The sequence below is a fragment of the Vombatus ursinus genome, unplaced genomic scaffold, assembly GCF_900497805.2.
Source record: "Vombatus ursinus unplaced genomic scaffold, bare-nosed wombat genome assembly UNPS02014770.1, whole genome shotgun sequence".
In the NCBI taxonomy this organism is placed as follows: domain Eukaryota; kingdom Metazoa; phylum Chordata; class Mammalia; order Diprotodontia; family Vombatidae; genus Vombatus; species Vombatus ursinus.
In genome coordinates, this window is record NW_020954548.1 from 14,147,766 (window position 1) to 14,170,442 (window position 22,677).

Consider the following 22,677-nt stretch of genomic DNA (forward strand, 5'->3'; position numbering starts at 1 on the left):
TTAACATAGCACACTACAATTTTCCATAAAACTCAGAATTCATCTGATGACCATTATGCCATGAAACAGGTAGATTCCAAAGTTTTTTTAATTGTCAGGATTTAGAGGCTCCATTTGATGCTTTCTAATTTTATTCTTAAGTTTGTCATTTTTGTATTAGATAACTGATTTTATTTATTTTATTAATGTAAAAGTAGATAAAATAAATATTGTTTTCTAATAAAATAACTGCCATTAATCACAAGCAGTTTTAAGCATATGTGATCATCTGGAAAGATAATTCTCACATCTATATTTTAATACATTTTATATCTATCTACCCATTTGACATTGTATTCCATTATGAATCATGTAGAAGCAAGGATTTCATAAACTTCTTTTTCTTGCCTAGAATATCTTCACTACTCTCAGATAAAGCTCACCTCCAACAACACCCCAACAATCTGTCTATCATTATCACCAGTATAAAAGTTGTCTACTCTACTATTCATTTGATGTGCAGCCTCCAAAGCTACTCTCCTTTGTCTCCAAACAAATACATATATTTATTTCCTGCCTCCTTAAAACATGCATAGTTAAACTTGACTTATATTTGATATATACTACTGCTGAAGCCAAGGGCTTCCCAGCAGCAACGACCACTAGCATATAGAAACTCAAATGTACTTCTGAAATTCAAACAACCAGGTTTTCTATTAACAACCATCAGTGGCCAAATAAATAGCTTCTTTTAGGTATCTTTAAAATGATACCTAATAAATTTCCCAATTGTTTTCTATTTCTATCATTTAGAGTTTACATTTAACTGTAGCTCTTACTATAGCTATGTATAAAGTCAGTGGTATCCTGCTAGGGAACAGGCCTTGACTTGTCTGCACAGGTTGCTTTTTATGGCCCCTACTACAGCATCATAGACAAATAGGAATACAATAAATTTGTTGTTGCTGCAGATGATGATAAAAATACACATATAGAAGTCAGAAGGTTAAAGAAAAGACAGAGCTTTGGGAGGCACTGATTGTCCTAGCTCTGCTGTTCATTTGTTATATATCTTTAAGAAAATTACCCAACCTTACTGGCATTCTCATTTTCACACTCATACAACTGGAATAATAACTCACTGCACCCAGGCATTTATGTGGTATGAATTTAATCAGAAGGGATAGAGATTTCATTAATATAGGGAACTCCTCTGTAAGGCAACTCCCTATATCAATGCAGGACACCATCTCTTCATCTTACTCTTAGAGTGTTGATTATTATACTGAAGGGTCAGATGACTTAACTAGTGTCACAGAGCCCCTATATCTGAGATGGAAAATACACTCTAGTCTTTCCAAATTTAAGACAAGCTCTCTAACAACTATGACATGCTGCTTCTTTAATTACAAAAGTCTGTTAAACCAATATGTAACTTATATAGGAAACTTTTTGCAAATATATTTTACAAAATACCAATTATCAATACAGTGCATCATTGTTAAAATATTTTGTATACAGCAACATCATTCTTCATCTTTCAGCTAAAGATTTAAATGTTATATAATGTTTTCTTATATAATAAATATTATACAGTGATGAATTTTTTTCAATTTTACAGCTAGAAAAATTTATGACATAAAGGCCACCCAAGTCACAAAGGAAAAGTTAAGTAGTGAAGTAAAGAGAGCACAAGTCAAGTGAATCTCCTTACCAGAGAAAGAAACTAGAGAGAAGCCTCACAAGGAAAACAAAGTCAAGAATCAAAAGCAACAGCTATCTTCTGTTCACTTTCAAAGTTAGACTGTTGATTTGACAACATGGTACAAAGTTAAGAAAAACATATTCTCCAAACGTGGAAGCACACTTTTAATAAAATCTTTATGTAACTATTGACAATCTTAACACAACAAAAAGACAATCTTTTTGGAATACAACCTAGACTTATGTAAGAAATAGATGACTGACTAGTAAGAAAGTTTATACAGGACAATCGTTTTAAGTATGAAGGCAAAATAAAAGCCAAGGTAAACCTAGAAATATCTTGTTTAGTTATCCCCTTCTCTTTATTTTGTTGTTTTTTCAATGAGAAAGTAATTTTTTCTCAATCTCATCTTATCATGGGAGCTTCAGGAGAACTACATGAAGAGATGGGCCAAATTTTTCACAACTGAGTTTTGTTGTTGCTGTTGTTCAGTCGTTTTTCAGTTATGTCTGACTCTTTGTGACCCTATTTGGGGTATTTCTTAACAAAAATACTGGAGTGAGTTCCCATTTCGGTCTCCAACTCATTTTACAGATGAGGAAACTGAGTCAAACAGGGCTAAGTGACTTGCCCAGGGTCAGAAGCCACATTTGAATTCAGGAAGATGAATCTACCTTACTCCAGGCCCAACATTCTATCCTCTGTACCATCTAGCTACCCCACTGAGTTTTAATATTTTACAACTACATTTTGTGTCAATATGATTTGAGAGTAATATTTTGATTGCATATCTAGTTGCCAGCACCTTATTCAGTGTTTTCAAAGCTAGGCTCCATCTTACAAAGTGCATTTTCTCTTTCATAAGCATTACTTTTACACTACATATAGTTTGTATGTACATAGTGTTTACATGCTATCTTCATTAGAATATGAGCTTTTAGAGATCAGGGACTATTTATACCTTTCTTTGAATCCCTTGGCACATAACAAGTGCTTAATAAATTCTTGTTGATTGGTTGACTGATTTCTACCCTTATACCACAAAGAATTAAGATAATTCACACATATGTGTAAAGTGTCTATAGTTGCTACACGTGCTTTTGAAAAATCATTTTTTAGAGCACTGGCCCTGAAGTCAGGAGGACCTGAGTTCAAACCCGGCATCAGACCAAACACTTGACACTTACTGGCTGTGTGACCCTGGGCAGGTCACTTAACCCCAATTGCCTTAAAAAAAATCATTTTTTAAATGATCAAACTTGGTGACGCTGTTTTAGATAATAAATAATCATCAAACAAAGCTTCTCATATAGTCAAATATAGGGAGCAAATAAGTAGGGTGGTTTCGTGTTCAGATAAGGGTTGAACTAGATGAATAAATGAATGAATGAATAAATAAATATGAATTTAGTGATCACCTACTAGGTGCAAAGTATTGTACTAAGTTCAGGATATAAATACAAAATCAAATAGAGTGCCTGTTCTCAAAGCATTTACATTTTAATGGGGGAGTCAACACACATAGTGACATGGTGGCCATATAGGAGCACTCCAGTTAGGAAAATTACAAGGACGATGAATGGGGCCACTGGGGAGAATGGGGAGAAGACTGACAAATCCCATATAAGAACAATAGCAAAGCTAATGTGATCCTGGTTCCACAACTGGAGATGGGGTTGGGGGTGGAGGGGAGAAGAGGGAAACCAGGAAGATGGGGAGTAGGATGGGGAAAGCCCTTCCAAATCTCCAACTCTGAGATTCTGTGAAACACCAGCTTATGCACCACATCTGCAATAGGTATGTGTGTATGTGTGTGTGTTTTTGACTCGCCACACACTATATATATAATCAAATTTATTCACTCCACTATTACTTTGTACTGGGAAGACTAAATGAAGAATAGGGTAAGTAGTGTTAGGAAATATCTATATATATATATATATATTGTTTCCTAGGTTAAACTCAATCTCCTGAATCCTTTCTTCAGCCTAGTAAGATTCCAATAAAATGTCTTAAAACTAGGCAGCTCTTCAAATGTCGAGTCAAAATTCATCGATAGAATATCGATTTTGCTTTTGCATTACTGACACATAATGTAGTATTTAATACATTTTTGTTGATTTGAATTAAGATGTTTTGTCCATAATATTTTAATATTTCAAGGACCTGTGATTTCATCACTATAGATAACACCTTGTTCAACTCTGTGGATCATTTCAGAGTTTCTAAAGTCAAAAAAAGACACCATCTGTTAGCCAACCCTCTGATCAGGCACCTCTACAAACAGCCAGGCTGATCTTCAGACTACAGGTAAGCAGTTCATCACCAGGTCCACGCTTCAAGACTTAGGCTCCACTGAAATATCTTTTAAAGAGCCAGATAAAGCAACTCCATGACATAAGGAGTCACTGGAGGAGGACTTCAGGAGATATTTTAGCCACAAAGAGTGGTTAAAATAACAACAATGTTAACAGCTAAAGAGGCATTTAAACCAAGGGTCTCAGTGGAGGCATTGGGCATTTCAATACCACAGATGACCACTAAATAAATTCTGAAAAAAAATCTGCCAGAATGCTAACAAAGAAAAAAAAAAGTTCACAGGCAAGGGAGCCCTAGTAATTCAGAGGCAGAGCGAGGTAATGCAAAGGCATGAGTTCCAGCTTTGTCTAAGAGCTCAATTCGATTCCTAGATCCAAACTAACATTTCCCATTCAGAGTATATGTCTAACTGAACTTTAAGGAAGAACAGAAACATAATAATCTAACAATCCACGTGCCACTATTGTCTTCACTAAGCTCACTTATGGACATTAAGTGTCTGTGTGTGTGTGCTTGTGCATGTGTATGTATGAGTACACACACATACTATACAAGCATCACTGACCTCATTCTCACATCATTTGATAAGGTATTTATAAATACTAAGATATGTTAGACCTACCTAGTGTATCCAGAATAATAGAAGTCTGGTAGGCATTACATGGTCTTGGACAACCACCCATTTAGCATACAATAGCCAAAAGGCTATTTGGATACACCAAAAGGTGTCCATAGTCTATAATTCCAAGCTTCAGACTGGTGCTAGGCCCCTTAGGGTGAAGAGGATCCTAGAATGTTAAGTTCACCCAAGGAGTTAACAGCTGAGCAATGATTCAAACCCAAGTCTCCTGATACCAGCTACAACTACACTATAATAATTTCAGATAATTTTAAAATCTTCAAACAGAGAGTTTTCATATTAATTAAGCTAGGACAAGTGTCACCGTATACATGAAATAATCATGCTCCCTAGACTTTTAAAATGCTACTTCCTGCAGAATTTATAATTTTCTAGCCTATTAAGTTAATGGTCATTATTAGCCTAGCTCACCAAGGCCTTTCTCTCTGCTCTGGTAGGTCTGAGAAAAGATGGCTAGTTTCGGCTAAAGAAGATGAAAATTATGCACTGTGGAACCTAGAGAAAGTAGTTTCCATTCAGCCCACCAAAGACTCAGATTCCATAGCTGGATCTATAATGTGACCAGACAGGATAGAGCTACCATCTGAAAAAGACATGATAAATTTTGAGATGAAAGACCCCAGTGTCTACAACCTCTGGAAACTAGGATCATCTCTAAAGGGTCAGGACTATTTAAGGCCTAGACGGAACAGTCTGGTGCTAGAATTAAGTTAGAAAGAATCAAAATGGACCAGATAAAAAGAAATCATCTACTTCAAGCTCCTACCCAAGCAACAAGATACAGTGGCAATTCTCTCCCAAATTTTTAGTTCCAGTTTCATACTCATCTCATGCTTTCAGAAGCATCATAGTGTACTGAAAATTATACTAGAGACACAGATTCTGAAGATCCAATTTTGAATCTTTGCTCTAACACTTATTAGTTACATGACAAGAAGAAAATAATTCTCTCTGCATTTTCTTTATGTATAAAAAGGGAGATAATAATACTTGACTGCTTATCCACATAACAGAGTTATTTTGAAGAAAACACTTTTAACCTTAAAGCACTACATAAATGTGAGTTTATTAAGACCTGATCTCTGCTTATTGACCAAGTCTCAACCTGTTCTTCTCATTGATCCTGTCTGGATCCCTGTTTTTAATCTTGCCTTAACCTATACTGTTAGAAAAAACAATATAGATACAAAAAAGCTCATTTTCCCAATATATACACAAAATTTGCCACTCCCCCCCCAAAAAAAGACCCTTAGATTTCTAGGAAGAATTTGGATTTAATCTTTTCTGTCATATTGAAACAATAACCAATCGAATTTGTTAGGTTAAAAGCTATCCCTAAAACATTCCTTTGTCCATTAATTTTAAAAGTCCAAAAACACTTCCTTCTGAACACAATAATTAGATTATCTAAAGCTAAAATATTACCAAGAAACCTAACTTTTAAAGCCATCAAATATACCAATCAGTTAAATATGTGCAATGCCTACAAAGTAAAAAAAATTGGGTAGACTCAACCATTTTCAATAATAAATTCTTTAGAGAGCAAACTACTCGTTCTCAACAAACTCTCCTGGGGACTAGAATTCCCTTTTCAATATATAGGTTCTCCTGCAGCTGTAACTGTGTATTACTGAGTAGCAGAAAAACAAATCTCCAGAAGTGATGAGCTGAAAAAGAATATTTCATCCAAGAAAGCACAAAGTGAGTGCTAATAATATTAATTTGAAAAAGATAGCTCCTCTGCTTCAAAAGAAGCTAACGGAAAAATCTTCAGCAATTTCTGAAAAGACTCAACTAGATCAGCTGACTCTCTAGTGGTTTCTAATACATATGATCTGCCAAGTAGGTTCAACTAAAAATTCAATTTTATACTGAGGTTTATTAAGTCATTATTAAATTCATACATTTCAAATTAATAGTTTAAAGTTTTTCATGACAAATTCAACAAGTGAAATTAAATATTGTACATAGCAGTACAAAACTCTAACTTAGCAATATTAAAGCCCTCATCTTAGGTCACATAATATAATACTTTTTCTTCTATACTATTTGAAAAGATCAAATACCATCAGTTCTATAAATAACATTTTTAAAATCCATGCACATACCTAATAGTATATAATAACAATACAGTTAAATGCATTAAGTTCTGAGTTGTTCATACTCATTAAAGTACCTGTTAAAGACCCAAAAGACCCAGTTTGAATTATTCAAATTTTATACTGCATTTTTATATTCACTTCCCATAGAGTGAAGGGGGGGAGGAGGAAATAATCATTAAGTGCCTACTATGTGCTAGACACTATGCTAAGTGCTTCACAAATATTCTCTCATTTGATCCACACAACAACCCTGGGAGGTAGGTATTATTATCATTCACATTTTACATTTGAGGAAATTGAGACAAATAAGAGATGAAATGACTTCATCACGTTCACTTAGAAGTCAAGTCTTCCCAATTCCAGGTCCAGAACTCTATCCACTGACATGGAGGAAAAAAGTCAGAAAGTCCACTGAAAATCTGGAGACAAACATTTAAGGTAAAGGAGGAGTCCAAGAACCTATATGGAACTACTATTTCTTTCACTCCAAAGAACAGTGGCACAGATTCTCTCTTCTCCTGTTCTCTTCATCTCAAAACTTTTTTGATACAATTCCCTGCATTCTCCTTTCTCTCAATCTCTGATAAAAGGTGGCCCTTCTCCTTGCCAAAGCCAACTCTTCTTCTACAGATACCTGGGACACCATGCATTACCATCTTCTCCAAAATATTACAACCTCAATCATCTCTTCCACTCAAATTTTCAACTTCTCCCTATCTGCTGTTTCTTTCCCTCATGCCTTCAAACATGTCTGAGTTTCTCTCATCCTTAAAAAACCTTTACTAGCATCCTCTCAAAGCTACTGTCCTCCATCTTTCCTCCCTTTTCAGCCAAACTCCAAAAAACATTATTTACAGGAGCCAAGAAGGTAGAGTAAAAGCAGTGACTTACTGGAGCTCTCTGCCAAACCCTTCCAAATACCTGTAAAAAACAGCTCTAAACAAATTCTAAAGCAGCAGAATCCACAAAAAGACTGAGTAAAACAAATTTCTAGCCCAAGATAACCTGGATGGTTCATCAGAAAGGTATATTGCACCAGGCAGGGAGAGAAGCACAGATCGGCATGGGCGCACAGATCTCAGCAAACCTGGAGCAGGCCTCAGAGGACTGAATCACAGGCAGCTATGGCAGTTTCCAGACTTCTCAACTCATGAACGCCAAAGACAACTTAGAAGGTCAGTAGGAAAAGTCTGTGTCTGCGGTGAGAGAGAGAGAGAACCCAGCACCATTGTCCAAGTTTGGCCCCGGGGCAGCGGCTGCCTCCAGAGAATTCTGGCCCACAGACTGAGGAAGAATTGAGTGGCTGATCAGAGGGGGATTGCAGGGATCTCTCTGCTGGTGCAGGATTCTCTTGCTTTGCCCGTACCTGGATCTGGATCATAGTTCTGGGTGGTGGTCCTGGGGCAAGAAGGAGTGCTGGAGTGGGAGTTTGTAGCAGCTGTAGAGAGAAAATTCTCCTCACTGTTCCAAGACAGAAAACAGTGCTTATAGTCACTCATAGACCAGAGCACAGGCCAGGAAAGGAGTAAATGCCTCACCCTTGATCATAGCACCTTGGAAGAACTGAAAATTTTCAGGTCCCTAGAAGTATCTCTGAAAAAACAGCTACACAAAACCCCCGAAGCTTGAGACAGTACATTCTCTACAATGAAAGCAGACTCCTACCTTAACAAGGAGTTTATAACTCAAGTAATTGGCGGGAATCATGAACAAGCAGCACAAAGAGAGTCAGACCATAGAATCTTTCTTTGGTAACAAAAAGATCAAAACATACAACCAGAAGAAGACAACACAGTCAAAGCTCCTACATCCAAAGCCTCCAAGAAAAATATGAATTGGTCCCAGGCCATAGAAGAGCTCAAAAAGGATTTTGAAAAGCAAGTAAGACAAGTAGAGGAAAAACTGAGAGTAATGCAAGAAAATCATGAAAAACAAGTCAGAAACTTGCTAAAGGAGACCCAAAAAAATACTGAAGAAAATAACACCTTAAAAAATAGCCTAACCCAAATGGCAAAAGAGGTCCAAAAAAGCTAATGAGGAGAAGAATCCCTTAAAAAGAAAAACTGGCCAAATGGAAAAGGAAGTCCAAAAGATTACTGAAGAAAATACTTCCTTAAAAATTAGAATGGAACAATTGGAAGCTAGTGACTTTATGAGAAATCAAGACACTGTAAAACAAATTCAAAAGAATGAAAAAATAGAAAATAATGTGAAATATCTCATTGGAAAAACAAATGACCTGGAAAATAGACCCAGCAGAGAGAATTTAAAAATTATTGGACTATCTGAAAGCCATGATCAAAAAAGAGCCTAGACATTATCTTTCAAGAAATTATCAAGGAAAACTGCCCAGATATTTTAGAACCAGAGGGCAAAGTAGAAATTGAAAGAATCTATTGATCACTTCCTGAAAGAGATCCCCAAAGGAAAACTCCTAGGAATATTGTAGCCAAATTCAGAGTCCCCAGGTCAAGGGGAAAATATTGCAAGCAGCCAGAAAGAAACAATTCAAGTATTGTGGAAACACTATCAGGATAACACAAGATTTAGCAGCTTCTACATTAAGGGACAACAAGGCTTGTAATACAATATTCTGGAGAGTAAAGGAGATAGGATTACAACCAAGAATCACCTACCCAGCAAAACTGAGCATAATCTTTCAGGGGAAAAAAATGGACATTCAGTGAAATAGAGGACTTTCAAGCATTCTTGATGAAAAGATCAGAGCTGAATAGAAAATTTGACTTTCAGATTCAAGACTCAAGAGAAACATGAAGAGGGGAACAGGAAAGACAAATCACAAGAGACTTATTAAGGTTAAACTGTTTACATTCTGCATGGAAAGATATTTGTAACTCATGAGTCCTTTGTCAGTATTAGAGAAGTTGAAGGGAAAAAATTACATGTTTGTATGTATAGATAGATAGAGGGCACAGGGTGAGTTGAAGATGAAGGGGTGATATCTGGAGAATAAAATTAAGAGGTGAGAGGATTACACTGGGAGAAGGAGAAAGGGAGAGGTAGAATGGGGTAAATTATCTCACACAAAACAGACCAGAAAAGTTTATTACAGTGGAGAGGAAACGGGGGAAGGTGACAGGTAATGAGTGAATCTTATTCTCATCAGATTTGGCTTAAGGAGAGAATAACATACACAATCAATTGGGTATGGAAATCTATCTTACCCTATAGAAAACAGGGAGGGAAGGGGACAAGAGAGCAGGAGGATGACAGAGGGGAGGGCAGATTCGGGGAGGGGGTAATCCGAAGCAAATACTTCTGAGGAGGGACAGGGTCAAAAGAGAGAACAGAATTAATGGGGGGGTAGGATAGGATGAAGGGAAATATATTTAGTTTTTCACAACATGACTACCATGGAAGTGTTTTGCATGACTACATGTATAACCTGTATTGAGTTGTTTGCCTTCTCAATGAGGGTGGGTGGGCAGGGAGGAAGGGAGAAAATTTGGAACCCAAAATTTTTAAAAACAAAAGTTTAAAAAAATTGTTTTCATATACAACTGAGAAATAAGATACACAGGAAATGGGACACAGAAATCTGTCCTGCCCTACAGGAAAACTGAAAGGGAAGAGGACACAGCGGGGAGAGATAGAAGGGATGACAGATTAGGGCTATTCAGAATGCATGCCATCTTGGAGTGGGGGGAGGGACAAGATGGGGAGAAAATTTGGAACTCCAAATCTTGTGGAAGTGAATGTTGAAAACTAAAAATAAATTAATTAATTTTTATTTAAAAAAGACTATTTACAATTCCTATTTCCACTTCCTTTCTTTTCACTCCTTAACTGTTTGCAATCTGGTTTCTAAACTCATCATTCAACTAAGTTGAATTCACTACAAAGTTACTAATGATCTTATTTGTCAAATCAGATCTCAACTATCTTTCTCATTCTTCATCCTTCTCAATTCATCAGCTCTATTCCATGCTGGTGACCATCCTCTCTCCTGATTCTCCTCCTCACTGACTACTCCTCCTCTTTCCTTTGCTAGCTCATCATCTATATACAACCCCTAGCTGTGAGAGTTTCCAAAGATTTTGTCCTGGGTCCTCTGACTCTGTCTGTTCTTCACCCATCCCTTTCCACCGACCTTTCTACTCCCCCCTCTTTCCCCTGCTCCTTCTGCCTCCCTTCATTTCTCCACTTTTACTGTTGATGACCTCATAAATTCTCATGGATTTCATTATTATCTTTATGCCAATGAGCTAAACAATCCCTAATCTCTCCCCTGAGCTACAGAACTGCATTAACAGCTGCCTATTGGATATTTCAAACTGTATTTCCAACAGACATCTCAAACTCAGCAAGTTGGCTGGTCAGTCAACAAGAAGAAAGTCTAGTACAACTTGCCATTGTGTCTAAAGCTCTCCGACAAAATTTCAAACTCATACAAACTGCCAAAAATTCTCTCAAACTCAAAGTACACCACATATACCCAATTGTGGCCAGGATGCAACCAAAAGTTAACCAGACATTGGGGGCAATTCAAATAGAACTAAAAAAATTTCAATCAAGCATGAGTTGCTATAGAGACCTTACCTTTACACCTAGGAAGCTATAAAGACAAAACACTGTAAACTTGCTTAAGACATACTAAAATCTTTGGTGATGAAAGAGTTACTGACAATGAAGTAATGATCTTGAAGGTGGATAATACTAACAATAAAGTGAAACAAGGAAAAACATGAGGCAGGGGAAAGAATATTAAATTTGGGGGTCAAAGGATACAAGTTCAAATCCCAGTTTTACAACTTCTAACATGTATGATCCAGGACTAGTTACTTGGCTTCTCTAGGCCTCAGTTCTACCATTTGTTAAATGAGGGGTTAGACTAAGTAACCTAGAACATTCCTGCTAGTACTAAATCTATGATCTATCATCTACTATCAGCTATACTCTTTTTTCTGTGGAAAAAGTAAGCAAACTGGATGGGAGAAGCAGATATGGCATGAGCAACCAAACTAAGGAGTTACAGAAGAACTTCGAGGTCACAGATCATTCAATGTTAAGTAGAAAGAATGTTCAGAGATCATCTAGTCTACACTCTTGGTTTTTACCAATTAAGATTAGGTAGGTAAAATGTCTTGAAGAAAGTCATGCAATATAACTGTAGCAGAGAAAGCATTTCTTCTCAATTTTTGCCAGTTCTCTTTCCACTACCCCATATATTCTTTAAGGACCTTGGAGGAGTTAAGATTTTGTATTTAAAGGAAAGAAAACTTGCACTGCATTTATTTTTTTTAAAGAATTCCATGCCTTCAGACACATTTCACTAAATCATACTAGTCCCTCCCCTCCCAAACACACAAAAAAACTCAAATTAGTGAGACTTAAAATATTCATTAGTAACTATGACTTAAGCTAGCATATCCAGGATAACCATTTTGAAATTTTATCTCAATATGTCTGTTTATTTTCATAAAACTCTTTAGCTTACGGCATAAAAAAAACCCCACAATACATCAACTTTTGACCCAATAAAGTAAGTACCATAGGGTATACTTTTATCCTTACCATTGCTAGTTCTTCCTGTAATTCACTGAAACTTTTTTCATTACTCTGAAGTCTCTTTGAGAGGTCCATAATTACTTTCTTCTGTTCCTCGATCTCTTCATTTAGTTTCTTGTTTTTAGAGAAACACTCTCTTTCTAATCTGAAAAAGGAAAGTATCAAAGCAGGTTTTTCAAATATACTTTTGTCAATGGCTATTATACACCCTTAACAGAACTGACAGGTGTACTATATATCACGTTTTCATGCCATAAGGCATTTAAGGTTACCTTTCTTTTTTTTTTTAATAAAAAGGATTCTATACACTGAAATGAAAGATTTTAAAGAAATGGTACCACCCCTTATGTTATTATATGTTTGTACTGTGCCTGGGGTTATAAATAAAATAGATTTGGTGGTGCTGGTTAGGCCTCCAAATTATTTTTGATGGACACACCACATTAGCTTAGAAGCTTCTGTAAGATTGAGGAATTGTCTTACTTGACCATTTTCAAATAAAGTAAAAATAACAGAATTGTAGAATTCACACATAAGTACTCTCCATCCATACTAATTAAAAGAGGAAAATGGCACAGATAAGCAAAACGAAATTTACAATGAACTTTGGATTCCTTATACGATGTTGAGCCCAGAAGATTTACTGTCCTAATGCTGATATCATAGTTTATATATTTTATTTAAGCATACTCATGGTGAAAGGAGGGTGAGAAGTATACTGTGTGAAAGAGGAAATCCACTTTCAAATTTAAAATTTTATGAAGATCATCCATAAAATGTATCACATACATGCTAATAATAATTGTTTACTTATATATGCACATGTGTACATATATGTATGTGCCTGTGTGTATAATCTAGATTTTAGTGATTCCAGATACATGTAACAGAAATTCTGCAGCAGATCCCTAGTTTCATGGATCATAATATAATAGTGTTATAATAAGACAAAGAAAAATATATATTACTATATTAATAAAAAGCTACTCCCTAAATATCTTATTATATTTATCTTATTGCAAATGACATGATAAACATTTGCAAAAAACCCACTGAGAAGATACCTGAAATTTATGTACCAATAATTGTTACAAAGGGTGAGGAGGTACAGAAATTCTATAAAAAGGTTAGTAAGAGCCTATAAATTAAATCAACCTATATTTTAATACTCAGAGAACATCCTTAAAATCTTGTTAAAAAATGAAAGAAGTGAATTCTTTTATAGTCAAGTAATGATATAGAGTGCTATTGCTTAAGCAGAAGTCTGACCATGTTACTTGCCCTATTGCTACTTGAATAAAATATAGACTTCTGCAAGTTAAAGACCATCACAAACCGACTCCAATAAAATCAATCAGCACACATTTATTAAGCAATTCCTATGTTTGGGCACAATGTTAAGCACTAGGCATACAAAGAAAGACAAATAATCCATTCCAGCCTACTAGTTGGTGCTCACACATGAAATGCCATCTTTACATATGCCTATGATGCACTTCTTCCTCAACTCTACTCTGAATCCCTAGCTTCCTTTAAAACTTACTTCAAGAGCTACCTCTTAAAGGTGGCTTTACCTAATCCTTTCAGCTACTAGTCCACTCCTCCAATTGTTCTATATTTTCTTTATAGATATTTAATTTATTTTCATATGTACATGCTTTCCTACCTGACAAAACGTAAGCTCCTTGAGGCAACAAATTGTTTCATTTTTGTGTTTGTAGCCCTAGTCCCTGAAACAATGCTGGGAAGATACTAGGAGCTTAATAAATGCTTGTTGGTATCATGATGCCCTTAGGAGGTGAATGACAGAAAAAAAAATGTCCCTTATGTACCAAGAGATTCGTCACAACATTTTTTGTTTTTTTCTTTAATAATAAAAAAAATCTGAAAAACATAAGTCAAATAATTTGGAAATACTTGAGCAAACTGCATTGCATAAATGTTTAAATTATTACTATACCATTTAGAATAACGCACATGAAGAATTCAGAAAAACAAGGGAAGACTTAAACAAACAAATTTGGAGTAAAAAAAAGTCGAACAAGGAGGGCAATATTCAGAGTGGCTACTTAATATAAAAGCCGTAATGAATGAAATTAGGTATAGACTAATATTTCACATTATATACCAAGATAAGTTCCAAATGGATATATGAGTTTAGAGAAAGGTCATTTCATAATCAATTCAAAAAGCAAAGAATTACCTTTGGAACTATGAGTAGCAGAATTACTCATGATCAAAGAAAGAATAGAGAAGCTAACAAAATAAAACGGACAATTTTGATTGCATAAAATTTCAAAGGTTTTGCCCAAATAAAACCAATGCAGTCAAAATTAGAAGGGAAACAGATAAGTCGAAAAAGCTTTGCAGCAAGTTTCTCTAATAAGGGTCTCATTTGTAAAACATATAAGGAACTGACTCAAATTTATAAGAACAAGAGCCATTCCCCCACAGATAAATTGTCAAAAGGCTATTTTCTAGGGAAGAAATTCAAGCTAACAATAGTCATATTTTTAAATGCTTCTAATTGCTAATAATCAGAGAAACGCAAACTCAGAGGTTCTACCTCATATCCATTAGGTTGGGAAAGCAAACAACAAGTAAAATGACAAACTGGAGGGGCTGTGGGAAGGCAGACACATTAATGTCTTGCAGCATTGAACTGATCCAGTGAAAAGCAATTTGGAACTATGCCCCAAAAAGTCACTAAACTGTGCATGCCCTTTAGTTCAAGGATATAGTAGGCCTAACACCCTAAAGAGATCAGATAAAGAGAAAAAGGATACACATATGTACAAAAAATTTATACTGGCTCATTTTGTGGCAGCAAAGAACTGGAAACTGAGCTGGTGCCCAACAACTGTGGAACGGCTAGACAATTGTGGTATATGAATGTTACAGAATAATATTATGCTGGAATAATATTATGCTGACAGAAGAGATAGACCAAGGAAGACTTGGGAAAAAATATGTACAGTGAAGTGAAGAGAACCAGGAAAACAATTTATACAAGAACATGAGCACTGTAAAAGACAATTTTGAAAGACTTAAGTGTGCTGATCAATGTAGTAACCAACCACAATTCCAGAGGACCAATGACGAACAATACTAGCCTTCTCCTGAAAGAATAGTAATGGACTCAAGGTGCAATGAGACATATATTTTGGGCTATGGCCAACAAGAGAATTTTTTTTGCTCAACGATGCACTTTATTATTACGGTTTGGTTTTCTTTTCATTCAACTGGAGAGGGAGGTGAACTGGAATAGGAAGGTTAGAAATAAAGTATCTCCCTCTCTCCTCCCCCAAATGGGAAGAATACAGAAGAAAAACCAAAAGGGTTAACAAACAAGCAGGATGGTTTGAGATTTACTGTTAAATTTATTATATACTCAAAAAGAAATGCAATATTAAATATATATAAAAAACATACAATGTTATATTATCATATTATGTGTATATAGATAGAAATGTGTATATAGATAGACAGACAGACAGATAAATAAACCCCTGGCTTCTTACTAATAACAACACTTGAGAAAATGTTTTTCTCTGTCTTCTATATTGCCTCCCCATTTATCTGTGAGCTCCTTGAGAGCAGAGACTAGCTTTTGTCTTTCTTTGTAAACTCAGTGTTTAGCAAAGTGCATGACAAATAATAAGTGCTTAACAAATGCTTACTAACTGACTGCTCAGCATTGCATTGAAGTCATCAAGTATTAAATGTGTTATAACTTAATTTGGAAAAAAAAAAAAAGAAATGCAAGCTCTACATAATAGATTGACAGTTTCAAGTATAATCCTCTCCTATTCCGCAATGTATATATAAATGCTTATTTTACTTAGTGTTTCTTAAGTTCAAGATAAAAAATGAAATAATATGAAAAAATAGATATGAATGAATGAAAGAAAAGGCATATATTAAACATTATGTGTCAAGCACTGTGCTAAGAATTGGGATATAAATCTATGCAATTGAGACAGTCCATGCCACCAAAGAACTTAAAAAACAGGGGAAGACGACACATACAGAGAAGTGGTGGCCAAGAGAAACTTGTTGATACTACTGATTTTATTAGTTTTTTATCAGAGCCAGGGCTAGGCATGAAGATGGCTGAGGACTAGTGTGGTAGTTCTGGGTCCAGCCTCAGTATAGTGAATACTCACCAATAAGAAAGCCCAGAGCAAGAATTTTGGAGTTTCAGGTTGGAAACAAGCTAAAGTGTAGAAGCACATTCAAGGAATTCTATAACACATAGAATTCAGGTCAAATGAATAGCTGACACTAATTCCAGATGATACCACAATTTACTTAATAAGTATTTATTAAGAATCTAATATGTCTAAGGCATTATGATAAGGACTATATATACAAATACTAAATTTAAAAATAGTTCCTTCCCTCAAGAAACTTACATTCTTCCTACTGGAGAAACACAACATTTATACAAATAAATAAATATAATATAATTTGAAAAGGGAAAGAAAATGCTAACAACTAAGGGTATCAGAAAAGTCTTGCTATAGCAAGGTAGTATCTGAGGTAAGTCTTGAAGGAATCTAATGATTTAAAGATTTAGAAGTTAAGAGAGAGTACACTTCAGGAAAGCAATGAAGTTGTACAAAGGAAAAGAAAGGAGACAGAATACTCAATGTGGGGGACAGCAATTCTTTTGCCTAAGAGAAGGTCGAAAAAATCCTAAGAACACTTCTCTTTGGCTATTGACAAGTAATCGTAAAGTAGGCCTAAAATAGGTGAAAATGAGGAACATCAAGACCAGAAGTATAAACGTTCTCCACTGAATATATACACAGGATTTTATACTCACCCAGGCAAAATTTTCCTGCAAAATATTTGAGGCCTTGGCCTGAAGCACTAACTTCAATCCCTGTAATTCCTATTTTAGTAACAGAAAGAAAGCCCTTAACTTCACATCTATTTCCTTACACTTCCCAAAATCTTACCCTCTGAACCATGCCTTCTATCTCAAGTATAGTTGATTCTCATCATTTGCAGAGGTATGTTTATAAAGTTGACACAATATCGAATTAACAAATATTGAACCAATGCACCTAGGGGAAATATAAGGTTAGGTTCCTGCAAGCTTCTGGTCATAACATTAATTTCAGCACTTTCTAGAGCAACCTCACATACACATTGGCAAGTTTTGATGTACTATATTGTTGATTCATTAACATTGAATTTACAGCCAACAGTACTATCACTCATGCTGAAAGAAGCCTATCTAACACATTTATTTTTTCTGTGAGGCACAACAAAATCTTCCTGCACTGAGGAACACCAAATAACACTTCAGTATTATGCTTGGTGGTCATTTTAAACAGCAAAATCACCCACAAAAATGTGAAAAACATGGGACTAAACAGACATAAAAAGGACATATGTTCATAATGGAAGAGTTGCAACAAGAAGGCAGAGCATTGCCTTGTTCAAGCTCAACTGGGAAACATGCATGCCATGCCAAGCATGCCAAGCAACTCAAATTTTTTAATTCACTACACATGTCCATAATGATCACAAAAATCCTGTGAATAACTGATTTGGGGGGTTACAAATTTTAGCAAGCAGGCAAATTCTCAAATACAGAATCTGCTAATAATGATGATCAATTGTAACTTGGAATGAGGGTCAACCAATATAGAGCTTCAATTCCTCATCATATGTGTCAAAGAGAAACTTCAATTGTGGATTCCCTCACTTTTTGAGTAAATCCTGGATGAATATCCACATTATCCTAAGGAAAAGGAAAGAAGGAGATAGAATACTTCACGGATACTTAGCTAAATGCTTTTACTGAAGAGGTTTTCTTAAGCTGGATTTGAAGCTTTGTTTATCAGCACTTCAACTTCATCATCAAGTTCAATATCTTTGCAGTTTCTGCAAGCTATTTCTGCAGGTTGGCTTAGTAGTATCATAAGTCCTTTAATGGTAATCCTTTTCATTTTCTGCATGGAAACAGGTGGCTTTCTGCACTTTCTCTGCCATCCACAAGTGAGTCCAGTTCTTGGTTGTCTTCAGCACTTTTCCTCTGTTTTCCTTCAAATCATATTCATCCTCTTTCAAAGACCTGAAACTTTATGCAATTTGTGGCCCTTGATCTACCATTCAGTGATCTTCTTCAACTACTGTGCAGTTTTGACTTCAGTCACATGTATGATCTTCTTCAACTACTGTGCAGTTTTGACTTCAGTCACATGTATCTCCCTTATCCTTTCAGCATTCGATTATTTAGATAATCATCAATTAGGTCCACTCTCCACATTTATAAATTCTGTCAGTTTTCCTTGAAATTAAACTACAGTCATAACTAGAAATCCCGCCACCTGAAGTAAATTCAATTGAGACAGGGGGATAGAGGGAGGAGAGGTTCCTAGTGTATGACAACTTCTAAACTTCGTTAGAATATTCTGAAAATAGAGGCTATTTGTTCAACATGGAGAGATGCTGGAGTAAAGACTGTGAGTTAGACACTTGAACATCCTCCAGGAAAGGACTGACTGGCAATTCAATAAACGATACTGACAAATATCTAGACAGGCTGAAGTGAGCTTTAAAGGAGAGATGGATAAATGGACATAGCAGAAAGAGAGTTTGAAAGGGACAGTAAGGAACAAAGACTATGCAAATTGTTCCTCCTAGTACTATGTGTCAGAGGATGTAAGAGAAGAATAGTCAGCCTTGGAAGTACGTTATCCTGAGAAGAAATCTAGGTTTCATTGAGCACCAAAGGATGAGAAATGCTCTAGAATGAAGAATTCCAAAAGGAGGTGGGGGTGGGGGAGTCCCTAGGATATGGTGTAAAACAAAGACAGAGGAGGATAAGGACTGAATAGGAATGAGGGCACGGGGAGAGGTAGCAGGGGAAAAGAGTTTTAACCTAGGCAGAAAGCAAATCTGAATCACAAAGATTAAGAGAACATGAGGTAGGCATTTGCTGGTCATCAAGCATGAGAAGTATCAATTATAGAGAAATTAAATCATCTCCAAGGTTTGAATTAGAAATGTGCTAAGTGTCTGCAGAGACTGACTCTGAGGTGGCATGCATTTCAGTTAATTTCACAGAGTAGGGAGGTTTTTCAGTTGGCTATTTGTTGAATGTGAAAAATACCAACTGTCATAATCAGCAAATATGTGTTGAGGAGTTAGTCTGTGCTAGGAAAGCTAAGGGGGCAATATGACACACTATCTACAGTGTAGACTCTATACCCTCAATGAACTTACAGGTGGGAAATGGTGACAAATATACACCACGTTTGCTGCTGGTCTTGTGCAGATGACCTGAGTGAAGTGGTTCCACAGACCAGCCGGAATGATAAGGGCAGTGTGCACTAGTAGCAAAGAGGCCCTTGGACAAGTAATGACCACTGGCATCTTGGGGTTGGCAGCTCAAACTAGGCAGATCAGCATAGTTGGTCTTCTAAATGGGAGAGGGAGAAAATACATACCACATCAGAGAGTAATACCTAGCGCAATGCTGCCAACTGCCCAGTGCTACTTCTGGTTTAGGTCATTTGTGCCATTTCTTATAGCTAAGCATCATTCTACATGCACCCAAGCCCTAGAATAAACGCGTGCCTGCTCTTAAAAAACTTATTTTTGGCTTGTACTTTAGATTGTTAGCCAAAACTGGATGGCAATATAACTTCTCCAGCAACCCACTGTACTGCATGATAATCTCCTCAAAGACCTGAATCAGCAGCTTCCTACTACAGTTCTCTTATGATGTGTGAAGAGCCCAGTAACTAGCTTTTCTTCTCAAAGTGGCATTAGGATCACTGACCTTGATCAACAATGACTGTCTAATGTTAAAACATATTTATTTCCTTTCCATTAGGAAATGGCAAGATTTGAAAGTTAAAAGTTAGATATGCCATTAGTTGTGATATTATATAGTTTTAATTGTTTTTTAAAGAGAATCACAGAATCTCAGCATTGCAAAGATCTTCAGAAGTTATATAATTCGACCTGTACCTGAACAATAACGCCTGCTACCACATACATCTGAAATGATCGTCCAACCTTTGCTTAGAACCCAGCAGCCAGAGGGAGCTCACTAACTCCCAAAGTAGCCTATTCCACTTTTTGATAGTTGTATTTTTTTAATTTCTCTTACATCAAACCTAAATTTGTAATTTTACAACTTCTGCCTATTGGTCTGAGATCTGACTTCTGAGGCCAACCAAAACAAATCTAACCCACCTTCCATGACACAATCCTTCAAATACTTGAAGGATATCACAGACCTGCCAAGATTTCCCTTCTTCATACTCTATCCTTCATACTTCATTCCTTTGTCTGTATTCATAAGTTATGAACTTAAAGTCCTTCAAATTCTGATTACCCAACTCAGAGCAAAGTAAAATTTGTCAGTGTGTAGATTTGTTTTGCCCAGACCGAATACAATATTCCAGATGTGGTCTGAGAAGGGAAGGGTGCAGTGGCACTAAAAACTCTCATCCAGTGGACACCAAGCCTCTCTTCACTCATCCTAACGACACATTAGCTTTTTTGGCTGCCATACACATGTTAGCTACTAAATTATGAGATTGTAGTCCACTAAGTGCCAAATTCTTTTTCATACAAATTGCTATTTAGCCATGCTTCCCTAATCCTGCGAATGTAAAGTTGATATTTTTAACCCAAATCTAAGACTTCGTACTTATTAAAACTCATCTCATTTGACTCATCCCAGTGTTCTCACCTGTCAAAATCTTTCTTGGATTCTGACACTGCCATCTTTGGAGTTAACTATACTGCCCATCTTTGTGATCTCTGCAAATCTTTTAAAAAGCAATGTCCATGAGTCATAACTGCTAATAATGTTAAATGGAACAGAGACATGAAAACACTATAAGGTACTCCATTGAAGATGTGCTTATGAGCTGATGTCAAACCATTAATGAGTATTCTTTGGATCTAGTCATTCAACCAATTTTAAATCCAGCTAGTTGTAACGTCATTTTACCCATATCTCTCCATCATGTCCACAAGAATACTAATGAACGACTTAAATTGGATCTACAATCTTCCCATGACCTAACAAAAGTCTAGTAACAACATCCAAAACAAAAGAAAAATACATAATATTAATCTAGAATAACTTATTCTAGAAGAAGCTGTGTTGGTTCTCTACTACAACTTCCTTTTTAGATGTTCTATAACTATCACATTAATCCTGGAACTAGACCATTAATCAAAGTCAAGCTCATAGTCCTATGGTCCATTAATTTCCCTTTTTTTGAAAATCAGGATCTCTGTCCTTCTCTGATCCCTCCCATACTCTACCATCTCTGAAGGATTACTAGCTATGGTTCAGCACTTACAACTGCCAGATCTATCAGTATCTTAGGATGTGGTTCATTTGGTCCAGGGGACTTGAAATGACCAAAAGCAGCTAAGTATTCTGTTTCTTGACTATCCTCTTAGTTAACACAAATATAAATTGCCTATTTGCCATCTCTGTCTTTCTCCAAAGTCAAAATCATTCTCAATGTCAGAGAAAAGAGAAGTAAAACAGTAATAGCATAGCTCTGTCTTCTATACCTCAGCATTTATCATCCTTCCCACCCTAGGTAATAATCACACACTTTCTCTTTTCCTGAACATGGATTTTAAAGGGTTTTTTCCTCATCCTTAGCTTTCTTTGCATTTCTAACACTATTCTCACAAGACGGCACTATATTTTTGTAGTCATCTTCTGTTATCTGAGATTGCATCCATTTCCTTTAAATTCAGCTGAGCAAGTTGGGTTGTAAGTTGCTTGTGGCACCACACAGTTAGTTGCTTGTGACAACTCCCATTTTTTTCCTGCTCAAAAGAATTTCTATTCCTTACAGCTACAGAATGCCATTCTTGAGGGATTACTCCCACCCTGAGCTGACTTCCTCTGCCAGAATTTGGGCCATGGGATCCTACACATCCTTTCACTGAGCCCTTTGAAATCTGCTCTCCCACATGTGCATTAGAATATACCCAGATTTCCTCTCCTTCCATATTAAAATTGTAGGGGTTAGATTATGTGCCTAAATTCAAGAAAAAAAATCATATAAAAGTATATTTCAGTGTTTTATGATAAGCATGAACAAAAAGAATTACCATGTTTTAACTATAACTTGTGCACCAAACTCAGCTACAGAAAATGAGAAAGGGTAGACATTCTATGAGGAACTCAATAAAACTTCCAAAATAAATCAGAATATATTTTAATGCTTTTGCCACCAATACAAACATAAACATAGTGGAAGATGCCAAAAAATGCTGGAAAATATTACTCAGGATTAAGAAATAAAAGAGGCATATAGTCTATACTAAAGTCTCTTGATGATCATGATAAATGCTAAAAAGAATTTCAAAAGGACCTAGAAATGGTGAACAATGAATAA

The 22,677-nt window shown here is 36.0% G+C and overlaps 1 protein-coding gene across 8 annotated transcripts in view; it reads right to left on the reverse strand.

The window, feature by feature from the left end:
* Positions 1 to 22,677, reverse strand: part of CCDC171 (coiled-coil domain containing 171) — a 496,773-nt gene that overhangs the window by 324,173 nt on the left and 149,923 nt on the right. For all 8 annotated transcript variants that reach the window (XR_003569147.1, XM_027863035.1, XM_027863037.1 and 5 more), the window contains one exon: positions 12,281 to 12,419. Coding sequence is in view for 7 of the 8 variants with exons in the window: in XM_027863035.1 (XP_027718836.1) it covers positions 12,281 to 12,419 (139 nt within the window). In the remaining variant the exon portion in view is untranslated. The remainder of the gene's footprint in view (positions 1 to 12,280; positions 12,420 to 22,677) is intronic.